Source organism: Paroedura picta, chromosome 7 (genome assembly GCF_049243985.1).
Source record: "Paroedura picta isolate Pp20150507F chromosome 7, Ppicta_v3.0, whole genome shotgun sequence".
NCBI classification, from domain to species: Eukaryota; Metazoa; Chordata; class Lepidosauria; order Squamata; family Gekkonidae; genus Paroedura; species Paroedura picta.
The window spans coordinates 61,083,883-61,096,049 of record NC_135375.1 but is presented as its reverse complement, the minus strand read 5'-3'; the positions used below and the strand labels follow the sequence as shown (position 1 = coordinate 61,096,049).

The 12,167-nt window shown below is 45.3% G+C and overlaps 1 protein-coding gene across 2 annotated transcripts in view; it reads right to left on the bottom strand.

Moving 5' to 3' along the window:
- Positions 1 to 9,152, bottom strand: part of LOC143840993 (hippocampus abundant transcript-like protein 1) — a 44,947-nt gene extending 35,795 nt beyond the window's left edge. The window contains exons 1-2 of one of the 2 annotated variants that reach the window (XM_077344516.1): positions 8,672 to 9,152; positions 778 to 867 (exon numbers count right to left, since the gene is read on the bottom strand). In XM_077344516.1, coding sequence (XP_077200631.1) covers positions 778 to 867; positions 8,672 to 9,106 — 525 coding nt within the window. In that variant the 5' untranslated portion in view covers positions 9,107 to 9,152. Of the gene's footprint in view, positions 1 to 777; positions 871 to 8,671 lie in introns of both variants that reach the window. The other variant, XM_077344514.1, reaches the window with a different exon arrangement.
- Between the last annotated feature and the right edge of the window lie 3,015 nt (positions 9,153 to 12,167).

Below are 12,167 nucleotides of genomic sequence, written 5' to 3'. Positions count from 1 at the left end.
ACATGCTATAAAAGGAAAAAGGCTGCAGAGAAGGAAGCAGAAAACAGGTAAATTAAGCTACTGACTTCTATAATAATGGATATATAACTATCAGTTAATGAGCCTCTTGTGGCGCAGAGTGGTAAGGCAGCAATATGCTGTCTGGAGCTGTCTGCCCATGAGGTTGGGAGTTCAATCCCAGCAGCCGGCTCAAGGTTGACTCAGCCTTCCATCCTTCCGAGGTCGGTAAAATGAGTACCCAGCTCGCTTGCTGGGGGGTAAACGGTAATGACTGGGGAAGGCACTGGCAAACCACCCCGTATTGAGTCTGCCATGAAAACGCTAGAGGGCGTCACCCCAAGGGTCAGACATGACTCGGTGCTTGCACAGGGGATACCTTTACCTTTACCTTTAACTATCAGTTGAAATGACTGCTACCAAAGACAATCCTGAAGCATCCCAGCTGAACAAAAAAGAAAAGGCCTTAGCGCCTTTCATCTTCCATCTTAATTTACCTTCAATTGTTCCAGCCTGTATGAGTCAGGGACCATTATTATTGATATTGCACTGTGATAGTTGACTGTAAAAATGGCCCCCTACTAAATATACACCAGATAAAATAGTTCTAATAGTTCAGCCCTAGGGTATCCCAACACTAATATTTAGCCTCCTACACTGCTTAGTACAAATCACATCGTCAACACACAGCTTCAGAACAGTGGAAAATATAAAACATGTCATATTGAAAGCAGTGATTGACATAATTCTCCAAGAAAATCCCCAAATAAGGAAACTTACAGTGAGCATGGGAGTTGTGAGCAGACCCCATGCAAAGAATTCCAGAAAGATGACGATAACAGCATGGTATACGCTTGGCCGACCGATACCCTGCTGTAAAGAAAAAGAATAAATGTGATGTGATTCTTTAAAAATTTACTTCAGGAAATAACATTTTCAAGAGAACATACAGATACAAAATTTATACCCACACATTTGCCAATCTAGTCACTGTCAAGCTAAAGTACTCTCATGGGTTGCCAATTAGAGCAGCAATGGTAGATCCATTCTGTCCGTCTCATGTCAGATTGATTCACAACACAGATTACCCTGCACTTTCAAGACGGGAGCAAATTTCTTAAGAGTGTATCCTGCCACTCAATCCTAGGTTATTCAGAGCAGCTAAAACAAAAGCCATGCAGACTTTGCCCAGTTCCTTTGAAAAGGAAGAATTCTTAATACTACCTGTGTGGGCATAACTGCACTGGTAGTAACAAAGTAAAAAGTAATTTCATACTTCAAACGCTCCAGTTTATAATCTTAGATATTAAATGTAGTCTATTTCAAGGAAGATTTCATTCAGTTACCTTAAGAAATGTAACCCAGACAGTTTTCTAAAGATTTGCCTTTAGAACAAGCCCCCTGTTCGTTTCTCCAAGGCTTCAAATGGAGGCTCGTTCTAAAAGCAAGTGTCGGTGGCCAGCTGGACAATGCTCCAGGTTGCTGCCAAGGCTTGCCTTTAGAACATGCCTCCTGTTCACCACTTGGGGGTGTGCATTCTAAAGGCAAGCCTTGGCAGCCAACTAGATGGTGCCAACACTTGCCTTTAGAACATGCCCCATTTGCTGCTCTGGGGCTCCAGGCAGTGAATGGGCGGACACATCATAAAGGCAAGCCTCAGCAGACAGGTGGCGAATGGGGTGGGGGCATTCTAAAGACAAGTCTCAACAGAGATCTGGAGCATCATCCAGCTGGCCACCAAGGCTTGCCTTTAAAACTCACCTCCCTTCCCTTGCCCTAGGCTCCACTGGTTCTAAACAAAATATTTTTTTTAAACACCATTTCATTATACTAGAATTGCATTGTTACCCAAACAGCCTTTTTTTTAAGGGCAGGGGAGGTTGGGGTAGTTGATGATGGAAGTGACATGACGGGGGTGGGGGGAGTCGGACACACTGGAAAAAAGCCTGAATGTCTACGTTTCCACATCGGCCAGCCTTGGTTCAAAAAGTGAAAACTGGATTTTGGAGGATTCCCTTGCTGCAGGGCAAGTGAGGAGGCAAATCAGGTTTGCACTCAAAAAGGGAAATGTCAGTGCAGAAAAAGACAAAAAACTTGACCCTATTCAAATGCAAATCTGAGCCAAAACCCAAGTGCAGAAACAGTCTCGGCCTCTCAATCTATCCTCCACCAAACATTGTTGATCATCTACACTAGATCCTATGCCGGTCCTGAGCAAGGGGGAGAACTAGGAGTCTTAAACTTCCTCTTTTAATCTCTGAATGTCTAATTAAGTTGTTTTAAGTTCTTTTAAGTTCTTTTATTTATTAGTAACAACTGGAATTCCTTCTCACATGTCCTTGGACCAGTTATCTCTGCTGATTAAGGAGGATTTTTAAAGCGGACTATCTACATCTGAATTCCCTTTTATCTGCTAAATGTGCAACTCGGGTAAGCACACTAAGAAGGATCACTGGTACTCATTTCTCATCTTTTCAGATATATTGGAAAAGACTGAAAGTTGATTCCGGTCTCATGGATTGTTTACTGTATACTGCCTGAGAAAGGTCCAACCTGCAAATAGTCAAAATCAGCAACTACCCATAAACAATCCTATTATAATTTATTATTATTATTATTATTATTATTATTATTATTATTATTATTATTATTATTATTAAATTTGTTACTCGCCTCTCCCCGGAGGCTCGAGGTGAGTTACAGTAATAAAAGCCCCAATAAAAACCCCATACATTAAAATCACAACAACCAAACATAATAAGCACAAAAACCAAGATACGGCATAACATATAAATTAAACTAAACTAACCCCCCCCTCCCACAATACCTGACCAAGGGGGAGGGAGAATGAGGGAGCCAGTTGATCTTAGCTACAGCTACAATAGTATGTTATGGGGGGCCAGATTGACCTTGCGGCCCAGCCTCAACCACCAACCTGGTGGAAGAGCTCCGTTTTACAGGCCCTGCGGAACGCTGAAAGCTCCCACAGGGCCCACAGCTACTCCAGGAGCTCATCCCACCAGATTGGGACCAGGACCAAAAAGGCCCTGGTCGAGGCCAGGCGCGCTTCTCTGGGACTGGGAATAACCAACAAATTCATACCCACAGAGCATAAGGCCCTGCGGGGGGGGGGGGGGCATAGAATGACAGGCAGTACCTCAGATATGCCAGGCCCAGACCGCATAAGGTCTTAAAGGCCAAAACCTTGAACCGGATCCGGAAAATAACTGGTAACCAGTGCAGCTGCCTCAATACAGGATGGATGTGGGCCTTCCACGATGTACCTGTGAGGACCCTAGCAGCCGCATTCTGTACCAATTGAAGCTTCCAGATCAAGCGTGAGGGCAGGCCAGTGTAGAGCGAGTTACAGAAATCTATTCTAGAGGTCACTGTCACATGGATCACTGTGGCCAAGTGTTCGGTTGACAGGTAGGATATTAGTAGCTGAGCTTGGCGCAGATGGAAAAACGCCTGGCTGGCTACCTTCTTGACCTGAGCCTCGAGTGTTAAGGAGGCATCGATGGTCACCCACAAATTTCTGGCTTGGGACGCGATCTTAAGTTGCATCCTGGCCAGAGTGGGTAAACGCGCTGTCTTGTGGCCTCCATCTTATGGAATGGCCTGCCTGAGGAGCTCAGGAAGGTTCCCACTCCTATGACCTTCCACAAACTACACACAACTGAACTATTCAAGAGAGCTTTTCTATGCAAGCGGCAGAGTTGCACTGTACTAAGTGGTACACAAAGTTATGTGGAAAAATTATTAAGAATTATGTACTATACTATTGTGTATTGCTTGGTGAAAACAGGATCCTACTATGTAATTTTTGCATTCTTTAACATGTCATGTTAATGATGCTTTATTTCAGCTCTGTTTTAAGACTTCTGATGTGTTCGACAACTTAATCCCTTTCTACTGTGTAATGAAAGCATAATCCTGTTGATTGTTCTGACTCACTCTGTTTGATTCACCTTTAACTCCATGGGAGGAAGGTGGACTATAAATAAATAAATAACACCTACAGGCTCACTGGATTCTATCCAGCAACTTGGTACGATGAAATTAACCAACTGAGTAGTCTTGTTTACAATTTACAAATAGGAAAATAATTCTACTTATGAACTTTGGCAATTGTATGATTTTTTTCATTTCAACTGTGACATTTTTCACAACAATGATGCATTGAGATGTTTTACCTTTACAGATAATCATTCCCTATCAAGCACAGAATGCTATAGTCAGCAAGTCACAAAATGCTCTTCCATGGTGACACAAGCTACTTATATGGTGATGTAACTCATTTCTTTTTACAAATCTCAAATGTTTCTATCTGTAATACTCATTAAAGTCTGAAACATTAAAAGCTTTTTCAGTATACTTGCCAATGGCAGACACTGTTATGTGTGATTATTCAATCTATTCAATTAACTAAGCTTTCTATTTATTTGATATGGTAAAGAATAGTGACAGGAAAAATACTTTCTGTACACCGTAAATTACTTTGAGCAGCAAGCAATATGGATTTTAATGAATTGTGTGGAATCCTCACATGCCTATCTCATCCTGCAGGCTCAGGGAACCTTAATTTCACTGAGGTTTTATTTACTACTACTCACAAAGAACTCAACAATCTGATTCAGAAACATTCAAATCACCCTACACACTGGACATGTCACCCTCTCTGCTTCTACCTTCTCCAGGACTGGTAAATATACTGATTACAATCCTTTTCCCCACTTTATTTTCCTATCCACTCAAATGCTAGTGTGCTAGATATTTTTGCCTATTTTTGTGTTATTTCCCTTCCAATAAAGTTTGGTATTATTTTACTATGAAGATGATGATGACTATCTGTTGTCTGCCTTGAATTCTAAAGGGTGTGATCACCCTACAAACATTGGCAAACAATGCTTAACACTACATTACCAAATCTTCTGCAAAGCAATTCCCCACTGCTCAATATACATGTGTCTCAGCACACGTGTGTGCATTTCTTGTAACAGTTGACCCCATCTGAGGTTGTGCTGTTTAAATGCCTTGATCCCACTGTGCTCCCGCAGTGTAGAGCCAAACAAACAGCTGATCCTCAGCTCTTTTGTCAAGCTCTGTGATGGGGGGAACCATTCAAACAGACCTAGATTTGTTTATATGTCTTCCACCCAGGTGTTTCTCCCCCACCAGCGCAGAGGCAGTGCACTGGGTGCGGAAGCCTTTAAATGCCCCAAACAGCTGATCCACAAATAGAGGTTTATCTGTTTGTCGGCTCTAGCTGAATTGATGCAGATATACTTGAATCAACTGAATCCAAATCCCTATACCACTAATGAGATTAGGGTGACTTGGGTACACACAAATGATTTGGTCCAAATTGAAACAGTACTGATTTTTTTTTATTGGTGCACATCCCTATTTCATTTTTAGCTGCAATTCAGTAGGCCAGATCCTGAAGATGAAACTCAAATACTTTGGCCACCTCATGAGAAGGAAGGACTCCCTGGAGAAGAGCCTAATGCTGGGAGCGATTGAGGGCAAAAGAAGAAGGGGACGACAGAGAATGAGATAGCTGGATGGAATTACTGAAGCAGTCGGTGAGATCTTAAATGGACTCCGGGGAATGGTAGAGGACAGGAAGGCCTGGAGGATCATTGATCGTAGGGTCGCAATGGGTCAGACACGACTTCGCACCTAACAACAACATCATAGAATCTGACTACTGGTGACAACTCCCAGTGTACAGCAAAATAAACTTCCAGACACTATTTTGATACTATTTAAATGAATCTCTAAAACCAGTCTACCATGGCCTTGCCTAATATGCAACTGTATAAAATATATATTCTGCCATCAAAACTGATACTACCAACAGAGCATTGAAAAACATCATTAAACAGCACTGGGCAGCAGGAATCACAGATCTGGTAAGGGAAGCTGGAAGTCTTGACCCACCATGGGGGCAATTCCCTACAAAGGTCAGGTTGTGGCAGCAGGTTAGACAAGACAGACAGAAAATCCTCTCCAAGTACTGGGAAAACTTTGAAAAGAGGGTGAAATAGGACCTGCAGACCTGCTCAGCCACAAGCAGTATCAATCCTTTTGTCCATATTTCACTGGACAAAACACATTTGTACCATCTTGCCTTGTAGAAGGATAGTATAGTAAAAAAGGTTTTGTTTTATGATAAAAACATTCATAATTTTCTTTTCACTTTCTCAAGTTATTAATGTGGAACATCTACTGGCACGGTCCCCCAAACGGATGTCTATGGACGTGACGTCCAAACACTCCAACCCCCAGGGACTATGCCAGTGGATGAGCAGCGGCACCAGAGCACTGGGGCACACTCAATGCTCTGGCGGCATCGCCGCTGCCAGTCTTGCAAGGCTGCTCCCTCCCTCCAGAGGATGGGGGCAGCCTCAGGAGACTGGCAGTGGTGGGGCCAGCACCGCAACACACAGCGCTATGCGCTGCTGGGCTGGTGTCACCTCCACTATCCCTTTGAGGCCACCACCACCCTCCGGAGGGTGGGGCATGGACAGACCAGCCAGCAGGTAAGGAAAGGGGGTGGGGAGAGAAGAGAGGGGCAGAGAACAAGGATTCTCACCCCTTATGTGGATGTTCCACATAAGGGGCGCGAATCTTTGATAGATTTTTTTCTACCTATTGACAGTTCTGTGAATTTTCAATCAGCAGGATGCACACAAGAAAGCAGAAGAAAATGTTTTTTGTCCCTTCTTGGAGATTTTTCACAAGTGTTTTTTTTAGCTGAAGCCTTTCAATGCCAGCTGCTCAGACAATAGTGATGGGCATGAACCTGGCCCAGACTAGAGCCCCCAAACCAATGTTCAAGGAAGATGCCTTCCCCAAACATTTACCAAACTTTTGTCCAGTTCAACTCAGTTGTTTCAGCCATTTAAACCTAACAGCTGACCAGTTGGGTTTTAATGGCTGCAAGCCATTTCACTGGTCAGTTTCACTTTCCTCTGCTTTGGAGGGCAGTGTATCGGTTGAGCTCATCTGCCCCTGTTAGGTTTAAATGGCTGGGAGCAAAACAGTATGCTGAAAGGACTATGAGTTAACTCATCAGTCGGTTTAAATTTAACAGTGGGGTGAGTCCACCCATCACCTGTTAGGTTTAAATGGCTGCCAGTCATTAAATTTATCAGTTTCCCTCCCCCTGCCTCAAAGCAGGGGGGTGAAACAGATAGATTAAATGTCTACAAGCTATTTAACTCTTCCCAGGGAATACAAATTGGCCAGTTTGAGGCACTTTTGCTTGGTTCAGGGACCATCTTGAATGGAATTCTTAGAATCATGCCCATTCCTACCAACATATCAACTCCACAGTTTCATCGTTACCCAGCAACATGTTGATGAACAATGAAGCAATAACGCTTTTACATGGGAAACCTTCTGCCAACACAGCCACTCACTCCAAGCAAGCTATAATTTATTCCAAATTAGGACCTGGTCAGATTCAATGCTCAAGGAATCCAGTGATACACTGTGCAGGTACTATTTATAAAACTTCATAGAAAGCAGCTACAGAGCAGAAACAAAAATAGGAAATAACCAAACTGCCTTATGTGCCAATGCAACTTGCTCAGGAGCTGCTGGAAAATAAGACTGCCAAACAATGGACTACATAGCACAACAATATGAGCTGACACAAAAAATATCCAATAGAAACATGTTCACTAATGTACAAGTGATGACTAATACCCAAGGTGACATCAATCATGAACTTTAAAAGCCACTATCAGAATGTGTACAAGGTATGAATTTAATGGTACAAATTTTATGAGAATTTACTTTTAGCGGCGATCAATCTTAAATTCCTCTGAAACTTTAAAAGTGCATCATAAACTGCCAAATGAAAAGGCTGAAAATAAAATGTCCCAGTGAAACCCTTATCGAGTGCCAGAGACAATGCATTTGTCTTCAACAACACATCATACTGAGACACACACAAAAAAAGACAACAAGCTGGGGGGAGCATGAAACAAACATTTTGCCTGTTCTTAACCTACTTTAAAGGCTGCAGACAAGGCAAACGGCAGTTAATCTTCAAGATACCATAACAGACTCCCAGGCAGGCTAAAAGACATCCCTATCCTACACCAAAGCAAGTATTAGGCAAAATTTCTTTAGATGCATCACGCAGATTGCAACTTTGAGATGTCCAATATGCACACTGTAGGTAAATAACGGAAGCAGTCCCATTGCCTGGACAAGACGGGCTGGCAGGGAGTCCTAGAAACTTCACTGTAAGCACCAGCCTGAAGGCCCAGAGCCTTCTTTCTGCGTGAGCGTTAGACAAGAGGCGAGGTGAACTGGTGGCGATGGGGAGAACGCCCTTGCCTCACCCCCCGCGCAGGCCTCGGACATCCTTAGAAGGCAGGCAAGCCTATCTCCAAAACGGCCCTCCGAGCGACGGGGGCACGGCAAGCGCCCATCTCGAGCGCATTTGAAAGGAAGAGGAAGAGCCGCACGCCGCCCCCCCTCGCCTCGGGCTGAAGGCACGACTGGCGGCCACGCCATGAAGCAGGGCCAGGGATGCGCCCCAGGAGTGGCAGAGACGGCGAGGAGGCACCGAGCGGAAGGTCTCGGCCGCGCCCGGCTGCTGGCTGGCAAAGTCGCCCGGGGCCACGGAGCGATCAGCCCCCCGGACACTCACCGAAGGGCCCCCGCCGGGCTTGACGCCGATCCTGCCCACCAGCATGATTCGGCTCCCCCACTTCTTGCCGCCGCCTCCCGCTCCGTCTGCGTCGCCTTCCACCACCGCCGCGGCCGCCGCCACTGTCAAGGCCACCACCTCCGCTTCCCGGGCCGGCGCCGCGAGAGGAAGAGGCGGAGGAGGAAGCGGCGGCGGCGGCGGCGGTGGTGGCGGCTCCGGCTCCGGGCTCATTTCGCTCCCATCTTCTTGGCCGGGCGGCAGCGGCGGGGCAGGGGCTCCGGGCGGCCTCCCGCCGGCTCCTTCATCGGCTGCCACCGTCGCGAGGCCCAGGCCCCGCGCGCGGGGAAGGGTGGGCAGAGGGCAGCCCCCGGCGCCGCAGCTGGACTCGGCGACGCTGACAGCCGCCTCGCTCCTCCTCGCCCGCTCAACCTCCATGGGCACGTGACCCGCACCGCGACGAAAGGCCTGGCGCCTTCCCACCGGAAGCCGCGTCACACACAGAGGCGGGACTTCAGAGTGGGCTGCGGGATGGGCGGCGCCCCCGGCGGGCCTTTGCCCTCCGCCTCGCCATTATGGTGTCGCTGTGGGCTCCGTAACATTTCACGGGGGTTAGTCACGTGGTCAGCACGGCCTCCTCCTATCTGTCTCTCTCTCTCTGTCTCTCTGCCGGACGTGGCTTGCCTGTTTCCTGTCTCGGTCGTGAAATCTTCGCGGTTCAGTCTGAAGCTAGACTGATTTCCTTGTGATTTCCAGTCCGGGAGAGAGAGGGCCGTATGCTTCCTCAGCGGGATAGGAAAGCAGCTCTTGGTGTTCGCGCACCCTCTGTCTTTCTAGGAAAGCAAGGCTCCTCCGCCTCGTCCATGTTGAGTTTGGGGGCTCAGACGGAGCCTGGAACGCTTAATAGTAACATTCACATTCACAGGGAGTGGTGCGCATCTTGTGTGTAGACATGGAGACGGGGGGGGGGGGGGTCGCATTGCCAGTTGTGTAGCAAAGCATTGGCACTAAACGCCATCAAATCCACTAAACCCATCAAATCCATGGACAGCATTTATAAGATATATAACACGGACAAGGACAGTGGGATTGCGGATCTCTCACACGCACACCTCAAGATACCCAGACATTTCTGGGGTTAATTTAATAGCATGTGGAAAGATGCTGAGTGTAGCATCTACCAATGCTGAGGTCAAACTTTTTGTGCACCACCAGCTTGCAGTTTGCCTGGATCCAGCCTGTCTTGCCTATTCTACAAAAGTGTGGAGTGGAGGTTTTTTTAATGTTAGTAATAATTAGTTTGTAATAAGCAAACACTAGTGTTGCTAACTTGAGAGCCATAACATGTTAAAAATTAAGCCCTGCAGTAATTAAAACTACCGGGAGTGTGGCATGGGAGGAGTACTTTCATTATCACTGGTGCTCAGTATTAGTGGTAAACAATACATACAATAGTGTATTCATAACTAGTGATGATTATAATACAGATGGAAAACAGAAGAACCCTGGTTACAAATACAACCTTAGATAATTTTCCAATGTGGAGAGGGGTCAAGTAAAATAATGACAGCATCCTTATGGCTTTCAAACAAATATTGAATTGCTTAAAAAACATTCAAGTTGTTATAGTTTTTAGGGTAACATAATAAACCCAACAACTTTACAACTTCATGTATAACTGAATCATGTTCCTTTGAATATAGCAACAGTCGCAGATGGGTTCTTCAGTGTCCTTTGGAAAGGGCACTCTGAACAAAGGCAAGTCCAAACTGTTAAATCAGAAGGTTCAGGGGTGGACACAGACACTGGAAGCGATTTGAGCTCTTTATTAAGACCTCGGCATGGTACAAGAGTTACCGAACACCAACAAACCCCTGCAGGAACCTCAACTTATATACAGTGGCAGACAAAGGATTATCTAGGGTAGCGATCCCCAACCTGTGGGCTGCGGACCACATGTGGTCCTTAGACTAATTGGAGGTGGGCCATAAAGGACGCCTTCTTCCCCCCCCCCGTCCCTTTACAACACACTTCGGGTGTCATTGTCTCCCATCACTCCCAGATGGGACTATCTCGTTGCAGAGAAACAAGCTCAGGGTTCCCATTGATTTGTCATTGTCATGAGTTAAAATTTCCATGAAAATAAAATGTTCCTTATGTTTATTGTTGTGGTGTGTCTGTATCTTATTTTGAAGGGATGTTGAAACATTACCATAGCGATCAGAGAGCATTAGGGCAGTGGTTGAGAGTAGAGGAGTAAACTACTTCCCCCTCCCCACCGGGCCTCAGTAAAATTGTCAAGCGTTGAGTGGTCCCTGGTGATAAAAAGGTTGGGGACCACTGATCTAGGAGACGTGTGATCTTGATCAGTTTGTTTAAACTGACTGGATCCAACAGTGGAGCTCTAGCCATGCTTTGGTCAAGTAAAGTGCTCACTTCATTCCTGCTTTGGACCTCAAGCGTGGTCCTTGGCAGAACCACAAACACACTAACATAGGATGCTCAGTAACACCAAAAAAGTCCAAAATTTTAACTCGAGAAGTCTAGGGTTTCTTTTTCCTGTATGTTCTTACATATCCTTTAGCTTCTATTGCTAATATTTTATTTCTAACTGGGGCCTGCAAAGACATTAGCAACTCCCTCTGTCAAGCTCTAGGCCTTCTCTCTCCTACAGCAAGGCAGACTGACGGAGGGAGTAGGCCTCCTGCCATGGGTAATAGAGGAGTAACTTTAATTATTGCACATACTTGGTAACCTTTCGCTACTGAGGCACTAGATTCTAGCCCCTTTAATATGACATGGGTACACAGACAGGTACCAAGAGTACCTTGTTTCTTGAGTGAAATTCATAGATCATATAGATAAGGTTATAGCCATTAAGTCTACAAATCTAGACTGTCTTCTCAGCTCCTACTCTTCTGTCCAGCCTACATGAGGCAAAGTAGTAGTAGCGGGGGGGGGGGGGGAGGAAAAGGTGGGCTAAAGGTGCGGATACTGATGTGTCACTTCAGATTTATTATTGCTGAAGTTTACTGTATCAGAAAATTAATGCTTAGAGCTATTATTATTAGTGTATCAACACATCACAAAATTTAAGATAATACTTCCTGCTGAATAAGACTGGTTGCCTATCAAATCAGATAATTCTTATGACTACCACTTTTATAGAGATCTTCTCTGCCTGACAGCTAAGAACTAAATAGTGATTAGAACTCAGGCCACCTATATACAAAGTCTGCGTCTGGCCACTGACTGTTGCTTGATTATTCTAATTTTGATGTTAAGGATTCTATTCTAATATATTGGTTTTGTCACCAATCAGATTCAGAGAGAGAAAAAAATCGAATTTGGAGCCATATAAGAAATATTAATTGCCCCTTTTGGCAGAGAAGATGCATCTATTGCATCTATGAGCACTCTCATTAATTAGAACAAAGTGCTCCAACTTATATTCAGCACTAGGTACCTTGCTGAAGTCAGCTTCCCTTGCTTCATGACG